Below are 23,281 nucleotides of genomic sequence, written 5' to 3' on the forward strand. Positions count from 1 at the left end.
AAATCCTGTGACTATTAGGTTTTCCTGGGAGCTCCTCGGGGCGCCGGAGGTAAATGTGTGTGTGTATGTGTGTGTGTACAAGGTCCGGAGAAGCTAAATGGCCGCAGGTTCCTAGAGACCCCGACCCTGTTTTCTTGGCCACCTGGTCCCAGTCGCTGCATCCCTGGGCGGCGCACGCAGGGAAGCGTCGCGCTCCGGCGCCGGTGCGGCACCGAGGGGTTTGACTGCGACCCCTGCGCGCGCGCGCCCCCACCCCCGCACCTCGCGCCCGCCAGCGCAGCGTGACCGGCAGCCGCCGCAGACCCGGCTCGGGGAGGCGCGGAGCGCGGCGCGCTGAACCGGAGAGGCGGGCGGACTGCCGTCTTGCGTCCGCCACGCTGTCCTCCCTCCTCCGCTCCCTGCGCCCCACCCCTGGCGGCCGCGCTGCCTGGCATCCCGGGAAGCCGCGGCACAGCTGCTCTGAGCCCGCAGCTCCGCCGCTGGGACTGGCACCGAAGCGGGGGCGGCGGGAGCGCGGAGACCACAGCCCCCAGGGAGAGGCGGAGAGGGTCCCTGGCCTGGGCGGAGAGGCAGAGCTGAGTGCGCGCGAGAAAGAAGGCTGCACAGCTGCTCAGCGCGGACTCTGCCAGCCCCAGCGCCAGCCCCGGCTCAGGTCGCCGCAGCCCGGAATCCTCCCCGCTTGCGCCCCAAGGCACGCGCGGCACAGCCATGAACACCAACGATGCCAAGGAGTATCTGGCCCGGAGGGAAATCCCTCAGCTTTTTGAGGTAGGGGCCAGGGCCGGCCGACGGGCGGGAGCATCCGGGGACTGCATCTCCGGGGTTCGGGGTGAGGCAGCCGCACCCCGTCCCACCTTCCCCACGCGGGGCATGTAATTGAAGAGGCTTGCAGAAGCGCACTCGTCCGCTCGCCCGAGGGTAGTCGCCTTTCCCGCGGGTTGCCAGGGTCCTTGTCAGATGGCTGGGCTTAGAAGCCTGCATCTCACAAATCAAGTTTCAGTCTTGGAGCCGAGTTCTGAAAGCAGCCTGCCCCCATCGCGCCCCTCGGATGTGGACAGCCAGGGTGGGCTGCAGACAGCGGCCAGGCCACGCTCTGTGGAGAGGGCCAGGCCAGGTGGGTGCACTGTCGCCCAGCAGCGAGTAAAGACTCGAAACTGAGGGAGCCAGAGCCCTAGTCACTCTACTAGTCGAGGGTCGGGACCCCTGCGGTCAAGAGGAAATGTGGACGAAGGCAGCCCTCCCCGGAGGCAGCCTGGAAGAGAGGGATGAAGATACAGATAGCAAAACCCAACCTAGCAAGTGCTACCTCCCCGGTGACAGGCCTCCAGCGTTGCTCTGCGCTTTCGCTGAATGAACTCCTGAGCACGTTTTTCCGTTGCCTAGGAAGGGTTGGGCCGCAGCTTTCGCTAGAGCTTCACAACCCACTTGGAGATAGCGGGTCGGGGAGGGAGCCACGAGGCGGGCGTGACTCCTGTTGCTCAGTCTCCAGACCGCATCACGGCATCATTGGCACCTGGACCCGGGGATGGGGGAAACACCTGGAGACAGAAAGGAGGCTTGAGGAATGAGCGTTGGTTGGTTCTAAGTCACAGCCCCTGTCTCAGGTTGTTAGGCTTCCTTTCCTTCTCTTCATATTTGAATTTAAAAACATTCCTGAATCTCAAGTGCTTTTGCTTGAAGTGGGGGGAGGAAGAGAAAAGAATAGAAGCAAGCCAAGCTTCCTAGGTGAGCTCTGAAAGGGGAAATCCTTTCATTACAAACCTCGCCCCCCATTTCTGAAAACTGATAGCCTGATATCGTAAACTAAAGGTCATGAGGGGTTTTGTTGTTGTGGATTTGTTCTGTTAAAAAGAATTTTAAAACACCACTTGGGAAATGTTGCCTCAGTTTCCCCAAACTGTCTTTAAAATGGGTTGCCATAATTACAAATCTTCATTTCCTCTCACTTCTATAAGCCACCTTTTTCAGGTCATCTGAAGTCAAGATTTCCAGGTAAACCACTCACTGAGCTCAAGCGTGGTATGTGAAGCCCAAATCTAGCAAATGTGTTCCTCCTGCGTGAAAATAATCAGGTGGTGTTGGATAAGGACCAGTCTTGAGAATGTGTGGGAATCAAAGAGTCGTTCTTCTTTTTTTTTTTTAATTTTCAAAAAGTAAATATGGAAAAAAGATGAAGGTTTTTCTCACAAAGATTACTACTTAGAGAAATTTCATTTCTAAGTGTCTAAAAGAATCATTAGAAACATCTGTAGAAGAACCACCTGACTGCAAAAATCCCTAAATAGTACATCGTTTTTCTTTATAAATGTGGGTACAGTTTTTCCTCCTTGGTGGAAGGTAACCACAGAGAATTTTCATAGTTTATTAAAATCTACACTATGTATGCAAATAAGTGATGGCAGGAGTTTTTGTTCAGGTTTTATGTTTTTTACTTGTCTGCATATGAATGGGATAAATAATGCACACCCAGAAAAGGTAGTCAACTTAGGTGAAATACAGTAATACAGTAGACTTCAATTCACTTCAGAACAATGAGAAGATGGAAGTAGACTGCTGGTGACCTCCAAAGACGAACCTGTGCTATGTATGCTCAGCTCAAGAGGAAAGGAAAATCTGGCAGTTCTCCATGTGATGAGTGTAGACTGCAAAACTAAATACTTTAGGTTTTTAAGTTGGATTTTCCCCACCACAATGTTCTAGGTGTACAAAGTTGAAAAATTAGCTATCTACTAAACACTAAGACATTGGCCCCAGCTGTGGATATTAGACACTATTATAGACAAACTGACTGAATATTGTATCGACATATTGTCAGACAAGTAAAGATATCTAACTGACCTTTTCAGATTTCTTCCTAATTTGAGATATCATGTAGGGTAAATAGAATATGGGATATCTCTGGTAGGTTCATGTTTGAAATGTGTTTCCATTTTTAGATTTTTTTAAAACCCACTTTCTTCTTCTTTTATCATGAGTTCTTAATTCTGGCTAACCTTATGGTGTGTATAATGATCTTGTACCTTACAGCAGAGATTTGGCAATTTTAATACTGTGGAAAGTCAAATTAGATTACTCAGGGTCTCAGAGGGTTAACTTGGAGACTGAGCAATAATGTGTGCTGCTTGTCTTCAGTCCCTGATAGTGGCTGGCTATGAGAAGAAAAGATCTGAATTATCCATGAAGGAGTGGAACTCACTGTCACATTTTAAAATCAATGCCCTTTGGAGAACCAGTTTTGTTTAAGGATGCTGGAAATGTATATTTTCAGAAAAGAGTCATTGAGTGTGTTCACCCATTTCAGGTAATAGTAGGGATAAAAAGTGGGCATTTTGCAGAGGGCGCAGAGAATCTTGTATTTTCTTTTTTCCTCATACCATGTTTTTGCAACAGGTACAGAGAAGAGCATACGGGTTTTGGAATCAGAATCATTGAGTTGAAATCCTGGGCCTAGGAATTTCTAGTTGAGTAAACTTGAGTTAGTCACTAACATCTCTGAGCCATGATTTCTTAATCTATAAAATGGGGATAATAAAGTCACACAGGGCTGAGAATGCACTGGATATACAAATAAATAAATGGCACAGAGGGTTTTATATATTAATAAGGCTAATACTGAGTTGGCTTATGGGAGGAATGTGAGAAGCTCAACTGCAATGTGTGTGTATATAGGACAGATTTTGACACATAAACTGGATTGGATGCCCAGGTAGTTTTTTCTGCTCCCTCTGCAAATGAACTTGGCTGACGGAGATGCACACTCTAGCCTACTCTATTTAGGATTTCAGAAAACAAATTTACCTAGTGAAACTTGCCTACCATTCTGAGCAAATGACACAGAAAATAATTGAAAAAAAATACTGTATTTAAACAAATGTGAACCCTTAGAAGGGTGTTTTGTATACTAACAATGTATATTCGTAAGAATAATCCTTTATGCTTTTTCCATGAAATATTCTAAAGGAAAATATTTTGCATATAAGTCCAGCTTCCAGGAATCAGCATTTCTAAACTGGTAGCATTTTTAGAAACTAGTACCACTGACACATCAGACACCATGAACCAAAAAAGTAATAGCAGGATCCTGGTTTTTTTTTTTTTTCTTTCTTTCCCCTCTGGAATCTCAATGGGATACTGGAGTGACTTACTCCATGTCAAATAGTAATTTTTTTGAGTGTGAGACCTCAAGTTTTTCGAGTCTCACTTAGACTTGAGCTTCGAGGGATTTCTGTTTTTTCCAGTTGTAAAACAGTGAAATATGTACCTACCAAATGCCGGGGAAAGCATCAGTATCTGGGGATTGAAAAATGAATGAGACTCACTCTGTGTTGTTGAAGAGTTTATAGTTCAGAAGAGAGACCAATGCATAACCCAGTGGTTTCATTATAAATAACAAGTATGCTATTTTATTCTAGATACCATGGGAACACAGAAGAAGGGGTTCACAGACCAACCTAGGGATTCAGGGAAGATGTTTTGATAGTAATAATAATTAAAACCAACAACCAAGTTTTTGGGCACTTACTGTGTGCCAGGAACTTAATATGCACTGTACAAATATGAAATTATTTAATTCCGAAACAACTCTATGATGTCTTTATAATCACCCCAATTTTATAAAAGTAGAAACTGAGGCTTAGAGACTTAAAGGGTGGGTAGGAATGAGGTAAATAATGACCAGGGACATTTTCACATGCTGCATTTCATCTCATTGTGATGAAGTGAATGGCTCTTCCGTTTTAAACTATGTAATTGCCTGAATTGTTTAAGAGGCAGAGAATACTGAACCGAAAACTAATTAGGCAAGAATTTAAGGGATTATCTTAGTGACTCGGTCAGATTGCAATTACAATTCTAATTGTTTATTCAAAGAATGCCAAGAACAAAAACAACCAGAATTCAAAGATGAGGCATAACACTATTTTAACAAAGGTGGGTGGGGCCAAGTGCGGTGGCTCGTGCCTGTAATCCCAGCACTTTGGGAGGACAAAGCGGGTGGATCACTTAAGGTCAGGAGTTTGAAACCAACCTGGCCAACATGGTGAAACCCTGTCTCTAATAAAAATACAAAAAGTAGCTGGGCATAGTGGTGTGCACCTGTAAACCCAGCTACTCGGGAGGTTGAGGCAGGAGAATCACTTGAACCCAGGAGGTAGAGGTTGCAGGTGAGCCAAGATCTTGCCACCACACTCCAGCCTAGGCAGCAGAGTGAGACTCTGTCTCAAAAAAAAGAAAGCATAAATAAAATTACATTTAAAGAAAAAACAAAGGGTTCAAAACATATTTTATTGTACATATTTTGTTATATTTCAGAGCCTTTTGAATGGACTGATGTGTTCTAAGCCTGAAGATCCAGTAGAGTACTTGGAAAGTTGTTTACAGAAAGTGAAGGAACTAGGTGGCTGTGACAAGGTGAAATGGGATACATTTGTCGGCCAGGAAAAGAAGACCTTACCTCCACTAAATGGTGGACAGTCACGGAGATCCTTTCTAAGAAATGGTAATGTATATGGAGAATAATAGACCATTTTATAGTTATAGCAGTCTCTTTAAAACATGCCATATAGACTTTACTCAGTGATTTCATTTATTGAGTTTACAAATGCCTGGAAGAATATAAGTCCTTGGATCATGATTAATTTCTCTCTGCTACTAATTCTAATCCCTTCCATATAAAGACAAACAAGACTACATACCATTGTCCAACAATTCTTTAGAGGCTTAATGAAATTTTATATTACTGACTTTATTATTTTGAAAAATAAATTACATTAACAAACCATGAATTGTTCTTAAAATTGCAAATAAGATTTCTCTCAAAAAATAAATACAGGTAAAATTGGTAGTTATTACATAACAGTTCAGCATTTTTGTTAGCTAGAAAGAGATTTTGCCTATTAATGTTTTCAAGTTCAGTGTTCATATTAATGCATCTGTGTAAATGCATGTGAAGTTTATACTAGTGATAAAACTTCAGCCGAATTAAATTTAAAGGAGTTTAATTCAGCGGTGAACAATTTGTGAAGTGGTCAGCCCCCAGAAATACAGCAGATTCACAGAGACACCAGCACAGCCACATGGTGGAAGAAGATTTATAGACAAAAAAAGAGGAAAGGTGTACAGAAGTGAGAAGTGAGGTACAGAATGGCTGGATTGGTTACAGCTCAGCATTTGCCTTATTTGAACACCCAGCAGTGTTCAAATGGTTGAAGTACAGCCGCTGGGATTGGCCAAGACTCAGCTGTTGTTACAGGCACATACACCTAAGTTAGATTTTCAATCTTGTCTACCTATTAGGCTAGGTTGCAGTTTGTCCACAAGGACCCAAATATAGAAGTACGGAGACCTTCTCAGGCCATATTTACTTCACTTTAACACTAGTTAATTCAATAAAAATTTATTAAGCAGCTACTAAATGGAATGTATTAGATTAGGCATTTGGGTGCTATAAAAGAAGTTGGAGAAGTAAACTTGTTTAAATTTTAGGAGTTGTTTAGATAAAAACTGCAGTTCATTAGAGAAGATTCATGGTGTTCTGATCTCTTTCTGAAATATACGCTTATCAAAATTAGGGATTCAACATCAGCCTACCAGCCTTTTGGGCTCTAGGTGAAGTTGAGAAGTATAATAGTATAGGCAAGTGAATCAGTTTGAATCAGAGGAAACTAAATTAATTCTTTTCTAGTGGCCAAGATCATTATATTTTAAAAACTGAAACCATTCTCAAAAATTGTACCACAAAAAGTTGATGCTATATAGACAAATTTTGAAATGGAGACAATTCTATCTGCAATGAATATAAGCAGGAAGCAAATCTTAGTTTGCTTAACCTTATTAGTCATGACCCACTTAGATTTTACTTGAATGCAGTGTGGGAAAAAGTCATAGTGTGCTAATTTTCAAGAAACACAAGCAAAAGAAGAAAAACAGAAATAACTTTTCCTCAGAAACATTTCTAAAGGAAAGAGTCCTTCACCGTTCATGCAGAAGTCAATGATATGACCCCAACCAAATTTCTCAATGCTCCTGAAAAGTAATGAGATGTCTGAAATTGCTATTTAAAGCTAATTTTAGAAATCTTCAAATGTTATAACAGACCAAAAAAACAGAGAAATAATTAGAAAACTTTTGGTGTGACTATAAGGTAACAAGATTTGCATTCTGAGTCTTAGAGAGCAATTAATCTCATTACTGTTCAAGGTCTCTCACCGCTCTCCAGCTTACATAGACAGGAGGTAAAATAACACTCAGTACAAAATAAGCCATGTGGTTACATTCTATGGGAAGTCCTAAGGTAGGGTTGTGTCTTCATATGCTTGCCAAATCAACTTTGCACCACACATTTTAATTTAACCCTTAGAACTCTTACAATACCAAAGAGATTTTTTTTTTACCATACAATCTATTCATAGACCTACTTTCTGGTTTGATAACCAAGCAGAGTCCCAGGTATAAAGGTCACTCTTTGTAAATCAGTCGGATTTCTAGTTCACTGAGAACAGCCTGGTACACAGAGTAGTAAATGAACAGAATTGGAGTTTAAGACTCCAAACCGTGCAGTCACAGCTTAGATGTGTGTCCTCTCTGTGGGCAGCAGGTACTCATGTTTGTATCTTTAGCCAGTTGCTGCTGCAGCACGCCACTTAATTAATTACTGCTTTGGTGAATAAATGATATTTTAGTGGGCTTGAACAGTTCATACACATCCCCAACATACGTGAAGCTTACTTTCCAGGGTGTCATCATACTTAGTGTTAAATACATACCCTGTACTCTTATTAGAAGGGAGATAAATACAGGGACCTGCTTTCGAAACCTTAAAGTACTAATAAACCTCAGGTATACATTTTAAAAATTAAATCTAAGAAGTTGTGACATCTACCTAGTCAGAAAGCTGCCCTGACTGGGTGTAAAAGTGACTGCAACAAAATGAAATCTTGATGCTTCTATTTGCTAAAATGTTATACTGTTACATGTCCTGATTATACGTAGAAGCTAGGCAGGCCACGTTTCAATAGAGAATAGTAAGGACTGTGGCCAAACTAGAGAGCAGAACTGGAGAGAAGAGTCATTGTTTAGAGACAGTTAAGTACAAATTTTGTAAAAATGTCCAGCTGAACCAAACACATCTGTGGGGCTATATTGGGTGCACAAATTGTGAGTTTGGAATTCCTGATCGAGCAGGATAAGCCAAAAGAATGGAAAATGTCGGCTTAATTTTCATTAAAATAAGATTGCATGTTAATTTTAGGTTCTCCATACCTACTGATACTTTAGCAGAATTCCCACACAGAGATCTTTTAGCTAATCATTGAATACAAACTTTTCATATACCTATAGTGGTGAGAACGTTGCATCACACAGTCTTGTATCTTAAAAGGTATGCTAAAAAACAGAAAATCCTTTCTAAACTGATTGGTCCTGTAATAATACAATTATATTTTGTGAAATCCTTTATTCTTTTGTGCCTTAGAGGTTTTAGCTATAACGTGTGGAATAGTTTGTTACATTCAACAAAATTGCTAACTGCCCAGTATCTTAAAGCATAGTGATTATTTCTAGAAATAAGAGTGATTTGTGCATTTTTTGCAAAAATATTGCCATAGCTATGCTAACGTATTATTACCATGAAAAATTATTCTGAGAAATGAAACATTTTCATCTTATCAAATTACTTTTCTAAGTTAAAATATGATCAATCAAGGATTAAATTATTTGCTCTTTAAAGTGTTAAATACGAGATAAGCATTCCTTTCTTTCTGTCACTTGCATACAATTGCATAATTATCTGTGAATAAGAGTTCTAATCCCATAACCCCAGACATTCATAGAGCCTGTCTTCCAGAATATCTCATTATCTTATATTCAACATGTCCAAAACCAAACACACCATGTTTACTTCAAAACCAGCACTTACTTCTTTTCCTGTTTCCTTCAGTCAGTCAGTAAGTCAGTTGGGCAATAAATTGTCCATTTATTGAGTACTACTATGTGTTCAGACATTATTTTCGTACTGAAAATACAACCACCAAGAAAGATCAGACATGGCACCTTCCCTCAGGGACCTTACAGTCTAACAGTGAAGTCAAGCAGTAGAAATATAAGCAGGAGCAAATGGTAGTACAGGAAACTCATATGTTAAGGAATTAACCAAGTTAACAGAGGGCTGAATCTAACCTAGGCTGGAGCTCAGGGTCGGCTTCTTGGAAAAAGTGATGTGCTTATACTTGGAGCAGGAAGCTAAGTATATGTTAGCTAGAGAAGAATGGAAGAGATTGTACCAGGGAACAGAGAAGTTCCTGAGGCAGACAAAGAGGCTGTAACTTGGTCAGGAATGAGAGAAATCCAGTACTGCTGGAGCAGAAAAGAGAGGGAACAAAGATACTACATGAAATGCAGTGTGGTCCTTATCCTTTTAGACTTGAAACCTGGAAGTTGTTTTTGAACTGTCACCTCCTTCCATTTCTCATATTCCAGCCCTAATCATGTCTTTATATATATAGCCATCCATTTCCATTTCCACTGCTACCACTCTAGCCTAAGCCTTTATTTCTCATCTGTTGATTACTTTAACAGCCACCTAGGTGCTACTCTTTCTGTTCTTAGTCGTTCCCTGCTCCAATTCATTCTAACTAGCAGATTAACCTTCCTAAAAAAATATATTTCATTGCTTCCTTTCTCCTACCACATGCTGGCAGAAAGCCTCCACTGACTGTTTACTAGATTAAAGCTAAACCCTTTACCCTGGTAAAGGGTTCAGAGACCTCCACATTGAACCACACTCTGCCCACCCATTTTATCTTCTGGGTTTTCTCTGTGGGAAACTATTTCAGTAAGACGTTCTCTTTATTATTAATTCAAGAAATATCTATTGGACATTGACCATCTGCCAAGCGCAGTTCTAGATCCCAGGGATACAGAGCTCCGGGCAATAGGTAAGGCCCCTGCTCTCATGACACTTCTAATCTAATAGGAGAAGACACACAATGAATGAATGGATACATGAAAAAACTCTCAGATGGTAAAGTGGTAGGTGCTGTGCAGAGCATAGAAGTGATGTCCTTGAGATTCACTAGGAGGCTGCACTAGATTAGAAAGTCAGTAAAGTCCTCTTGCAGGAGGTGACATTAAAGGTAAAGTGTCAATGACAAGAAGCAGTCAGCCATGGGAGCAACAGGGGAAGAACAATTCAGGCAGTTGATTGTGGGGGCAAGCATGGAAGCAGGTAGATCAGTAAGTAGTCTACCGTGATATTCCTGGTAAACTATGATGATGGCTTGGAAGAGTTGTGATAGTAGAAATGGAGAGAAGCATATGCATATGGCATATGTTTAGCAAATAAAGTCTTCAGAGTAGATGTGCAGAAAGAGGGAAGAAACTAATCAAGATAATGTTTTGAGTTTTGTCTTACGTTAGATGAAATAATTAAACTTCAAGGCAGAGGGGGATACTGTTGTTGGTGTTTTTCCTGCTGTAGCCCTTCCCAGCTCTTTCAAAAGGATATCTACTGTCATCTGCAGACTACTCCAGACTACTTCATTTTATGAAACCAAAATGAGTCTAGTGGGTCTGTGGTCGGTGCCCTTATTTCCCTTATTTATTGTATCATCAGAAAATGGAAACACCCCTGGGAGGAGATGCGAGCCTTATGCCATGCTGAGATACGGTAGTCCCCTTAGCAGAATTCCTCATGGAAGGGCAGACGTCCTCCTGTTTGCTTTGTGCAAGTGCTGTTTGGGTAGTTGGTGCTTCTCTGTGCCTCCTGGAATACTGACACCTGAGGTGAAGAAGAGGGAGCCGTAAACTATATATAAACAACTAGTTGAGACTATCTCCCTTGGACTTGCCACCCCTGTCCTCTGGTCCTTTTGAGTATGTCATTTGAGTTTCTAACTTAGAGTTTTTGTACTGTTCCCACCAACTGGGTTATACTTCCTACATTTCATCACCTGTGCTTGTCTTTGAAAGTTCGGGTCCTGTCTCCTTTGCAAATCCTTTCTTACCACTGCACTGCAAATGTAATTCATTGAATGACTGTGGTATTTATCAGACAGATATTCATTTCAACACTTATCTGGCTGGTGTTCATGCAGCTATCAGATATAAACACATAAGCTGTACTTTATAAGCACTGAAGGAACAGGACTACATCTTATTCTTCCACCAAATCATTCTTAACACAGTAACAGGTCTGGTGTGTTATAAATGGCAATAAATAGCAAATATTTATTGCCATTGTAGATACAAACTTAAACTTTTGCTTTTACATCTTTAAATCAAGTGGATTAAAAATAATAAGTATATTGATAAAGTAAAATTAGATGATGTTAAAAGATATTCCAATTGTAGGAATTATTTGCACCCTTTTACCTGACTTATGACAGTACCTTATTTTTTTATGCATTATGCCACCAAGCCATTCTGTTGGACCCCAATAGCATTCCGGGGTCATAGTAAGTAGCTTATCTATATTTGCTGAATGAATGAAAGTCATGATATATAAGCATTAGTATAATGGACAGGCAGCTACATAAGCTTGTGACGGTTATGTACTACGTAACTCCAGAGAGCACCATTTGCAGAGGCCAAGATGTATACCCTACAAGACTAGGCAGTATCTGAGAAGGTTACTGTAGGGCAGAGGGTGGCAAAGTTTCATGAACCAAGTTCATCTCATTGCCTGTTTTTATAAATAAAGTTTTATTGAAACACAGGCACACTCATTTGTTTATTATGTTGTTTATGACTGCTTTCATACCACCATGGCCACGTTGAATAGAAACTGCATGGCTCTCAAAGCTCAAAATACTGACTATCTGACCCTTTACAATAAAACCTGCTGACCACTTAGGGAGTCTTCTTCCAGTTAAGAGAAAAAAAACCCACTTAATTTTAAAATTGCTTTTACTAATTAAGTGTGAAGAGTGTTTTATTATGGTGTTTTTTCCTTTTCAAAGTTATCTTACTCTTTTGCAGTAATGCCTGAAAATGCAAACTTTCCGTATCGGCGGTATGATCGGCTCCCTCCAATCCATCAATTCTCTATAGAAAGTGACACGGATCTCTCTGAGACTGCAGAGTTGATTGAGGAGTATGAGGTTTTTGATCCTACTAGACCACGACCAAAAATCATTCTCGTTATAGGTATGAGAACAGAAAGCAAAATTCTCATATTGTTGCTATCTCTGTTTAAATATTTACATTTCAAAAAAGTAAATCATTTATTATATGTACAAATAGTTGGATAATGACAAGCATTAGAAACAAAAGCTCAAGGGAAAATAAATGGAAATATTCTTAGGATAAGTTTCAATAAAATAGAAATTGTTATAATTATATAATCTAATGCCTATTGCATTTTCATAGATTCCCATTAAAATGTCATAGAAATTCTGTATAATGAATTGAAAGTACTATCTTCAAGATCTATTGTCCTGTGGTTTTATTTAGTTAATCTTTATCATAGGTAACTGAGCCAATTGAAGTTTTCTAAGAGCTGGATGTGGTGGCAGTCCCAGCTAGTAGGGAGGCTGAGCCAGAAGGATCCCTTGATCCCCGGAGTCCAACTTGGGCAACATAGTGAGACTCTGTTTCTAGAAGGAAAAAAGAAAGTTTTCTAAACATAATGTAATTTTTCCCCTTTAACTCAACAAGTTAAATTTTTACTCACCATTAACTTTAGAGGGAAAAATAAATAATAGATTGGCAAAGATTCATATAAATGAATCTTCTTTATGGAAAATTGACATCTACAATAAATCCAGTTTCACTGTTAAAAGATAAGCAAATCTAATCAAATAGTGTTTTGCATAGCACATAATATCTGAGTATTAAACAAAATAACAATGATAATAGTTCATTTAAAAAATTTCCACTGTGAATCTTATGTTGAATATGGAAATATCAGTCCATGACATTTCACAAGGAATGGAAAATGAAAATGTTTTAAATATTTTTGAAAAATTCCTTTTTGGTCAAGCTGGGAGGATCACTGAGCCCAGGAGATTCAGACCAGCCTGGGCAACATAGTGAGATCCTGTCTCTACAAAAAATTTAAAAACTTAGCTGGGCATGGTGGCACACACCTGTAGTCCCAACTACTTGGGAGGCTGAGGTGGGAAGATAGCTTCAGCCCAGGTGTTCAAGGTTGCAGTAAATTCCACTGCACTCCAGTCTGGGTGACAGAGATACCTATTCTCGGAAAAAAAAAGAGAAAAAGAATTGTGGCTACTTTTGCAAATTCTTTCTCAAAATCTATAAAAATCATGAAGAGACCTGTGAATATGCAACACATAGTAATTGTTTCACTTTTCAGTTAGAATCACCTTTCACAGAGACAAGCAAAAGCAAAACTCTGGGATGAAATGTTCAAAGCTATTCTAGCTGGTTGCATTAATAGAGTGCCAAATGTATAGAGACCCCATGCCGGGAAGTAGTGCTCCCGAGGACACAGCAATGTTGGCAACTAGGAAAAAAGCATGCAAATAAACACACCACGCTATAACAAGAATTTAAGCTCACCAGAGTAGAAGGAAGGAATGACATTTGCACATTTTAAAGTGAAATGAAAATGAAATTGCAAATAAATCACCCTGAATTGTTAACAAACCAGATATATTTTATAAAAAAAATTATAGGAAGAGAGTTTAAAGTCAGCTTTTGAAGAGTTAAAATATTATTCTTATGGCTTTTTTTTTTTTTTTGAGACTGAAGATCCTGCTTTGTCCCAGGCTAGAGTGCAGTGGTGTGATCTCGTCTGACTGCAACCTCCTCCTCCTGGTTTCAAGCAATTCTCCTGCCTCAGCCTCCTGAATAGCTGGGACTACAGGCACACACTGCCATGTCCACCTAATTTTTTGTATTTTAGTAGAGATGGGTTTCCACTGTGTTGCCCAGACTGGTCTCGAACTCCTGAGCTCAAGCAATCCTCCCACCTTGGCTTCCCAAAGTGCTAGGATTATAGGTGTGAGCCACTGTGCCTGGTTGCCTTAGGGCTTTATGGTAGACACTGTTAATGCCATAAATCTATTTTTGAAAGCGGAATGCTTAAAAATTTCAAGTCCTTCCTTAGAAGACAAGGAAACACTTTAATAAATAAAGGAAGAACAGGTGAAAAATAATTGGGAATTCTCTCATCATTTTATGATTTTTATGTGGACACAACACATTCTTTCTATTTTGTTGTTCATGCTGCTAATAGTAAAGTATTGGTCATTATTAACAGGATGAACAAATGGAAGCTTGATTGTTCATTAAAATGGTTTGATATCAAATTGATCTATGAAAGAGCACAGATATTTTTTCTGTGCATTATGAATTTTATATGAAAATGATTAAAGTATGTCAAAAACTAAGATCTTTAGAGAAAATATTAATGCTCAAGTCTCCCCCACTTCACATTTCCTTTCATTTAGTGAAATCAACTTGTTTCCCAAGGTTGTGATCTTGGGTTATAGACTTACACATTGTATTGTAACATTTTATATATCACAAAAATGATGAAGAACCAATAAGTGTAAATCATTTTAAGATGATTGAAACAAGGGAAGAAAGGAGAGGGTAGATTTCAGGTTCTGAGATAATTGGGCAATTTTATAACTTTTATGGAATGACAAAATAATTGTACCTGAACCTTATAAATTTGTATTAGTCCCAAACCAAAAAAGTGAGTGGAGGTATAGATGCCCACATGGTTTCTCTTCCAGTGCTGCAGAATTTTTTTAAAGCTGGTTGTCTTAGAACACATGAATCTCTGTTATGTTAACATAATCATAAGATATCAGTGAGATGGACCCTAATATTTATAAGTATTAGAGATAAGTGAACAGAAAAAAATAAGCCCATTCTGGCCTTAGAGAAAAGTAAAATAAATAGAAACTTTCAGTAATTAAATTTATCCAGTAAGTTAATGACAGAGAGGCCGGGCGCGGTGGCTCAAGCCTGTAATCCCAGAACTTTGGGAGGCTGAGGTGGGTGGATCACGAGGTCAACAGAGCGAGACCATCCTGATCAACATGGTGAAACTCCATCTCTACAAAAAATTAGCTGGGCATGGTGGCGCGTGCCTGTAATCCCAGCTACTCAGAAGGCTGAGGCAGGAGAATTGCCTGAACCTAGGAGGCGGAGGTTGTGGTGAGCCGAGACCACGCCATTGTACTCCAGCCTGGGTAACAAGAGCAAAACTCCATCTCAAAAAAAAAAGGTTAATGACAGAGAATATCTCTGTCAATTGTGCCAATCATATTTTTTGTTGTCTACTGTTGCCTCTATTAGTTGACAAAAAAAATTTTTTTAAGTATCATAACATTCTCAGTGTGTTTGAATTTTTTAAATTAATGGAATGTATAATCTCTTAGTTTGGTGGTTCTGATTAAGTGTAGAAATAGTTTCTGAAAGATACCTGATTCTTCAAGGAGTAAATTCGTTTGAACTTGGATTTGGTCAGAGAATTTTTTTTAATTTCAAGCCAATCCGTGATTTGCCCATATATTAGTTAGTTAAAAGCAGCTATTTACAACCAAAACTTACTTTTGATTTGCAAAATAATCTGGTAGAAGTCTTTAATCCATTTTGATTTTATTTTTATATACAACAAGAGATAGAGATCTAGTTTCTTTCCTCTGTATATGGATATCTAGTTTTTACAGCATCATTTATTGAAGAGACTGCCTTTTACTAAGTGTGTGTTCTTGGCATCTTTGTGGGAAATGAGTTCACTGTAGGTGTGGGGATTTGTTTCTAGGTTCTCTGTTCTATTCCATTGGTCTATATGTCTGTTTTTACATGCATAAAACTTTTGAAATCAAAGGATATAAGTCAAGGACATGCATAGCAAGCAGATTTCTGAAAAGATTTAAATAAACTGTGTAAATACTGGTGGGCCTTTGTCTAAAAATAGTGGTTACATTTCACCAAATTACGCATTAACTCTTTCTTGGCATGGAATCTATTATTGTTATTTTGACCATTGTCTTTTATATTCCTCAGATTTTTCTTGAGTACAGAGGGGAAAAATGTTAGATTTTTTTGTAAAAAGTAGTCAAGATTTCTTTCAATTACACTGTTCAAAAACTTTTTTTAAAAATTAGCTATTTGCTCAAATAGGTAGAGAAAAATTTGTCTCTCTCATTTAATATAGTTGGTCAAGACAGTTCTTTCCTCGACAAAGTCTCTACTTGCTTTACATTCAAAGGCAGCACTGAGAATGCCACAAATGGAACCGTTAACCACCCTGCCTTGGTGACAGGGAATCTGTATCCCAGATGAAAATAGTAGTTGTATAAAAGGGAGTTCCTTATTGTAGCAGAAGGTCACAGTTTTGCCTGTTTTAAATACTAGGTGGTCCAGGAAGTGGAAAAGGTACTCAGAGTTTGAAAATTGCAGAACGATATGGATTCCAATACATTTCTGTGGGAGAATTATTAAGAAAGAAGATCCACAGTACCAGCAGCAATAGGAAATGGAGTCTTATTGCCAAGATAATTACAACTGGAGAATTGGCCCCACAGGTACTGCTGTGTAATTTTCCTCTATTCTGCAAAATGTTTTCATACCAATTGAGTATACTAAGTTTAACTGTGTGTTCTTTTTTCATCCTTTCTCTTTATAAAAGGAAACAACAATTACAGAGATAAAACAAAAATTGATGCAAATACCTGATGAAGAGGGCATTGTTATTGATGGATTTCCAAGAGATGTTGCCCAGGCTCTATCTTTTGAGGACCAAGTAAGAATATCTCCTTATATTTTAAATAAACTACTTTTTGCTTAAAATTCTGGGAATAAAAACAAAAAGACTTCTTGGAAGACTTGTGGTGCTTTTGAATGAATTCTGGTCTGAAAACAGGCAAATACATCAGTCTGGGTTGGCAGAAGGTCATTTCTTTGGCAAACACTTAAAAATTGAAGACGGTCTCTGCCAAAAAGAATGATAACTAATGACAGAATTCTTTTTACTGAAAAATGTAAATCTCTCTAAAATTTATTTCAAAATACTTTTCATACAATTGTTTCTTTTATCTTGAATTACTAAAAATAAGCCTTATTCAGTACTGTCCAGGGATGTAAAGCATTACCCTATAGTTATATTCATGCCAACTGAGGAAACTTCCTTTGGGTTGTGAAATACTGAACCACCTACATAGTTTAAGACGGGGTTCAGTTGCCAAAATTTGGGTAGGCTGTGCCTGCTCAACCCCTAACGCATCTAAAGGGAAATAAATAAATTTAAATATTTTATATATCTATTTAAGCTTTAGAAAGCTTAAGTTATTGATTTTTCATTAAAAAATTTAAGGTTGGCCAGGTGCAGTGACTCAAGCCTATAATCGCAGCACTTTGGGAGGCTAAATCTGGCAGATCACAAAGTCAGGAGTTTGAGACCAGCCTGGGCAACACAGTGAAACCCTATCTCTACTAAAATACAAAAAATTAGCTGGACTTGGTGGCAATGCCTGTAATCCCAGCTACTCAGGAGGCTGAGCCAGTAGAATCAGTTGAATCCAGGAGGCAGAGGTTGCAGTGAACTGAGATTATGCCACTGCACTCCAGCCTGGGCAACAGAGCTAGACTCCGTCTCCAAAAAAAAAAAAAAAAAAATTAAGGCTGGACACAGTGACTCATGTCTGTAATCCCAACACTTTGGGAGGCCAAGGCGGGTGGATGGCTTGAGCCCAGGTGTTCTAGACCAACCTGGGCAACATGGCAAAACCCCGTCTCTACAAAAAAACACAAAAAATTAACCAGGCATGGTGGTGCACATCTGAGTAGCCTCAGCTACTCAGGAGGCTAAAAGAGACTGGTAGAATCGCTTGAGCCCAGGATGTCCAAGCTTCAGTGAGCCAAGATGGTACCATTGCACTCCAGCCTGGGTGACACAGCAACACCCTGCTTCAAAAAACATTTTTTAAAATTGCAGAATTAATATATGCTTATACAAATTTTAAGTCTCTCTGTAAAATGTGAAAGTCTATCAACACGCTTCCATTCCACTGTTCCTGCTCTCCTGAGAAATAGAAGTACTGTTAAGCTTGTTATATATTCTTCTAGACCTTTTTCTATACTTACACACACACATACATACATGTATGCACACACGTGCACATGCTCATCATATACAGAATCATTCTAAATTTTCATAATGACTTTCTAAGTTATTTCAGTGTTGAATGAGAGGATCTTTTTCTACAGACCCTTTCCAACCAGATATAATTCATATTTAACATTTTTGCCAATGTGATAAGTGGTATTTTGTTTTTTAAATTTGCATTTCTTGGGTTACTATTAAGGTTAATTAAGTATATTTTCATACAATCATTGGCCATTTGTATTTCTTCTTTATGCAAATTGCATGTTCTCCTTATCCCATTTTTCTACAGACTCGTTTATCTTTTTGTTTCTTTCAAGGAGCATTTAACTTATTACGTATATTGTATTATACAGTATTAGGTAAAATAAGATGTCAGTTTATGTATCACACTAAAGAAGCCTGGAATTGGGCAGTTAAAGGCAGTGGTAGCTTTACAAAACATTTTTCTTAGTGTTTCCATTAACCATCTTGGATCACCTATTACACTAGCATGTCTGTGTCCCTTTCTTAGGTTTCTTCTCCCATCATAAATTTAGAACTTATGGTGCTCAGTCAGCCTAAGAGCTTGGTCCTAATTGCTCTGTCTTTGAAGAGAGAAAAACTGGAAAGTATCTGAAGTTTTGTTATTGCTGTTGCTGCCACATGATATTGCTGTTGAAAGCGGGTGCTATGGCAGCCATTCCGTGTGATTCTTGGTTATTGGTAGAAGTGTGATAGGCAGGCAGGCAGGCATTGCCACCCAAACCTGGTTCCCCCGCACACATATTGAATGTGCTAAACTTGGTAGGTACAAGCAGATGAAGCTACTTGATTTTTTTTTAATTGCTTTTTAGACATGCTATGTTGAATATCTTCCTTTTTTGTTGAAAAATAACTCAGGAAGAGTCCCTGGCTTTTCTGGTCACTGAAAAAACAAAAGGTCTCATTTTCAGCTCTTAAAAAGTCCAGTCCAGTCCAATCTAAATCAAAGCTTTAATTTCTCATTCGCTTTAACATATCTCTGCTGTTCCCAGCTTGGACCAGATTCAGGCTCAGAAACCTAAGGCGGTATCTCAGCATCCTGAAATTCCTACTCATGTGACTTCCAGTAGGTGGGAGAGGGAGGGAAGGGAGGATTCTTGTCCACATAGGGAAGAAGAAGGAAAAGCATAACCCTCTGGCAACTCTCTCTGGGTACCTGATCAATCTACATCTTCTCTTATAGAGCCTAATCATGAGTAACAGTACTGATTTGGGGTCTGTTAGCAAATTTTATAGGATAGTCTGTTATCTCTATGTAGAATGTGCAGTAACTTACATTTATTGTTTTCAACCACACTTCTGAGGCTGAAAAGGTTCAGTTTAACATCTTCTTAGGTTGGAATAGTAGCAGCCTGGAGGTTTTTGCCACTATGGGCAGTACAGAGGTGTCTGAGGTCAATGTCTCCTTTGCTCATCCTGTAGGAGTTAAGCAGGTACAGAGGCAAAGCTGAAATGTTTATGTAAAGTAGTGTCAGGATCAGCCCTGATTATTTCACACCCTATGTAGGCTTAAGCTTCAGGGGTGCCTTTTTTTCTGCTACCACTTCTGACCCCAAATGTGTGGGGTCTTCCACACCAATTCTCCAATTCTCTAACACCAACTGGATGCCTAAGAATTCAGTTCAACTTGGAAACTAACCAGTTAGTTCAGACCCCACAGGTTAAGAGCTCAGTTCCACAAGCCTATTTCTGCTTCAGACATCAGTTGCAAGTCCCAGCAACCACCTGTACTTCTGATTGACCATCTATAAATTAAGGGTTTTCATAACACTCTCCATAGGTGGTATAATTCACTGACATGACTCAGAACTCAGGAAAACACATTTACTGGTTTATTATAAAGGCTACAGCTAAATTTATATTTTTATTATGCTGCATCTCCTCAAGGTTTTGTTTTAACTAATTTTTATTTGTTTGTTTTTTAGTGCAAATGTAGGCACATTCATTGCAACATTTTCCCCAAGATTTCCTCATAGATCTGGAGTGTGAAAAGAGGTGAATTTCTGACATCAGCCATAAATGGGTGATGGTCAGACCCTTGTAACAAAAGGCCTTAACACTTAAATGGCTTTAGGATGAAGAAGTGTATTTTTCCTCTTTTGGAATAGACTCCGTGTTAACAGCCCAGCTTGATTGGGCAGCTTTTTTCCTTGAGGTCATTTAGGGGCCATAGTTCCTCCCAGGTTTGTTTTTCTGCCATCTCCTAGAACACCGTCACTGGCTGTGTGGTTGAAACAGGGTTGTCATCACATATGGGTTCCAGCTGGCATGGAAGGGGAAAAGAATGTGAAGGTCTGAAGTCTCAAATCTGGAAGTGACATCCATTGTTTCTGCTCACATGGCATTGCTGAGAAATTAGTCCTGTTGGAATTGGGAGGAAGGCTGGGAAGTAGGGTCCAGCTGGGCAACGAGGTGCCTGGCAGCAATGTTTTCACCATGGAAGTCTAGGAGAACTCACTAGCAGTTTCTCCCACGGTTTGCCTCTGGCCATGCAAATGCCCGCCTGCTCCCTTCTTCCCACACGTACGGTGTACTCACTCACTCTCCAAGTAAAACAACCAGAGTCCCATCATTTAGTTCAAAAGTGGAGAATCTCTACTGTATATATAGTTTTCTTCATCAGGTCTAGCTTTGACTCCTCATACTCAGCCACCTAGAAACTGAATTTCAAGTTATCTTCCTTGTCTACCACTAATAAACAGTGGAGGAGCAAGCCTAGGACAAGTGAAATAAAGGCTCCTATTCAAAAAAGGAGAGTTTGAGAATGTATAGTATTCAGTGAACTAGAGTGAATCCTGTTAGGCAGGGATTGCAAAGGGTCCTTGCCCTGGCAGTGCCTTTGAGAACTTCTTCCTTGTCCATTATCTGCATAACACATTGAAGTGGTATGTTGGAATCTATTATGCTCTCCTTTCTTTTCTTTTTTTTTTTTTCCCCCCAAGTGACAAGATCCTTCTCTGTCAGGCAGAGTAGAGTGCAGGGGCACCATTGTAGCTCACTGCAGCCTCGAACTCCTCGACCACACTTGGCTAGTTAAAAAAAAATTTTTTTTTGTAGAGATGGGGCTCCCTATGTTACCCAGGCTGCTTTCAAACTCCTAGCCTCAAGTGATCATCCTGTCTTAGCCTCCTACGTGCTGAGATTACAGGTGTGATCCACCACAATTGGCTGAGACCTTTTATTTTTTAAAGGCTTTTTTTGGCTAGAATTATGTTTACTTTGGTAAAAACTATTTCTTTCCAAATTTGGTAGATTTCCTCTCAAAAAGAGGAAAAAACAAAAAGCTTCCAGTCCATGCTAGTAACTATACCATAAGTTCTTTTCCAGAGATCGTTATTAAGCTGCTTTATTTCTTTTTTATCTTCCTATTTTTCTTTTTCTTTTTATAGATTGAGGGTACAAGTGCAGTTTTGTTAGGTAGATGTATTGCATAGTGGTGATTTCTTTGTTTTCTCATTTTAATGACATTACCTTGAGGCCACCTAAAACAGCAGGCTTGGGTAGAGAGGCAACATCCTTAGTCTAGGTTTGGCTTCAGACCTAGTTGCCCTTTTTTTGGTGGTGGTGGTGGGTTAATGGGAATTCTTTTTGCAACAGCCTAATCTCCTGCTGTTTGGAGATATTCAAGCAGTTGGCTTTTTTAACCTTGTGAAGTCTTAAATCACTGGATACTTTCTTTTTTCTTACATCTGCTTGCAAAGTAGTCAATTCTTTCTTGAGTTAATCTATTTCTTGTAATACGTTGCTAAACACAGCAAAGAGCAGTGAACATACATGGGCACTCTAGCTCTTTCCAGCCATTTCTTTAGCTATAGGCTCCATTGGAATGTGGCCTGCCTCCCAAGCTGTCTCAGTAATAATGGTGTTATGCAGTAACATAACAGGGGTTATCAACTTTCCACTCTAAAATGTCTGGGCCCTTCCTACTCAAGCAAATTAATGCCACATATTTTAGTTTTTTTGATATAGTAGCATCCCCCCATTTATGTGAATATTGTCTGTATTATTTAGAGTAAATCCCAGGTGCTATAATAAAATGATACAATGACACAGTAGCATAGTCCAGAAACTTATTTCTCTTTTATATAATGGATGGCCTCACAGTGACAGGGTTTTTTCCAGCTCGTTGTCCTTCTAACTCTGCAGCATCCATTCTAAAATTTTAGTCACTGGACCTCTTTGAACTTTTAAATAATATGAAGGACCTCTAAAAGCTTTCATTTATTTGGGCTGTATCTATTAATATTCACCATATGAGAAATTTAAACAAATTTAAAAATAAGTATTTGTTAATTCCTTCAAAATAACAATAAATCCATATAAGTTAACCTGAATAACGTATCTTTAGAAAGTAACACATTTTCCAGAACTTAAAAAGTGATGAGAGAGACATTGCTTTATATATTTGCAAATCTCCTTAACTTCTAGCTAATAGAAGAGTTTTATTCTCATATCTGCTTTTGTATTCAAATTGCTGTGATATCACTCTTGCTGTAGCCACCACAAAACTCCACTGTACCTTTGTGAGAAAATGAAAGTAAAAATAGGCACATAATATCATAGTATTAGTAGAAAAATTGTTTGACCTGTGACCTTCTGGAAGGAGTCTTGACAATCTCCAGAGGTCTAAGAGCACATTTTGAGAGCCACTGCCCCGGGACATTGTAGACGTCTGCATGGTGAAAGCTAGGTCACTGCCATGGCCAAGTTCCAGCTGATTGGAAGGGGAAAAGAGTGCAGAGGATATATGCTCAAATTCTTTTTTAAACTTTTTTTATTTTAACTTTTGTGGGAACATAGTAGGTATAGGCATTTATGGGGCACATGAGATATTTTGATTCAGGCATGCAATTGAAATGAAGAATGGAATATCTGTCCCCTCAAGCATTTATCCATTGAGTTGCAAATGATCCAAGTACACTCTTATTTTAAAATGTGCAATTATTATTGACTGTAGTCACCCTATTGTGCTATCAAACAGTAGGTCTTATTCATTCTTTCTAACATTTTTTTGTACCCATTAACATCCCTGCTTCCACCCCTGACACACCCATAACCCCCTATTACCCTTCCCAGGCTCTGATAACCATCCTTCTACTCTCTATCTACATGACTTCAATTGTTTTGATTTTTAGATCCCACAAATAAGTGAGAACATGTGATGTTTGTCTTTCT

At 39.2% G+C, this 23,281-nt stretch overlaps 1 protein-coding gene across 2 annotated transcripts in view; it reads left to right on the forward strand.

The window, feature by feature from the left end:
- Positions 1-299: 299 nt before the first annotated feature.
- Positions 300-23,281, forward strand: part of AK5 (adenylate kinase 5) — a 307,643-nt gene continuing 284,661 nt past the window's right edge. The window contains exons 1-5 of one of the 2 annotated variants that reach the window (XM_002750991.6): positions 300-768; positions 5,311-5,497; positions 11,974-12,141; positions 16,336-16,505; positions 16,610-16,723. In XM_002750991.6, coding sequence (XP_002751037.1) covers positions 709-768; positions 5,311-5,497; positions 11,974-12,141; positions 16,336-16,505; positions 16,610-16,723 — 699 coding nt within the window. In that variant the 5' untranslated portion in view covers positions 300-708. The remainder of the gene's footprint in view (positions 769-5,310; positions 5,498-11,973; positions 12,142-16,335; positions 16,506-16,609; positions 16,724-23,281) is intronic. The other variant, XM_009001517.5, reaches the window with a different exon arrangement.

Source organism: Callithrix jacchus, chromosome 7, assembly GCF_049354715.1.
Source record: "Callithrix jacchus isolate 240 chromosome 7, calJac240_pri, whole genome shotgun sequence".
Classification (NCBI taxonomy): Eukaryota; Metazoa; Chordata; class Mammalia; order Primates; family Cebidae; genus Callithrix; species Callithrix jacchus.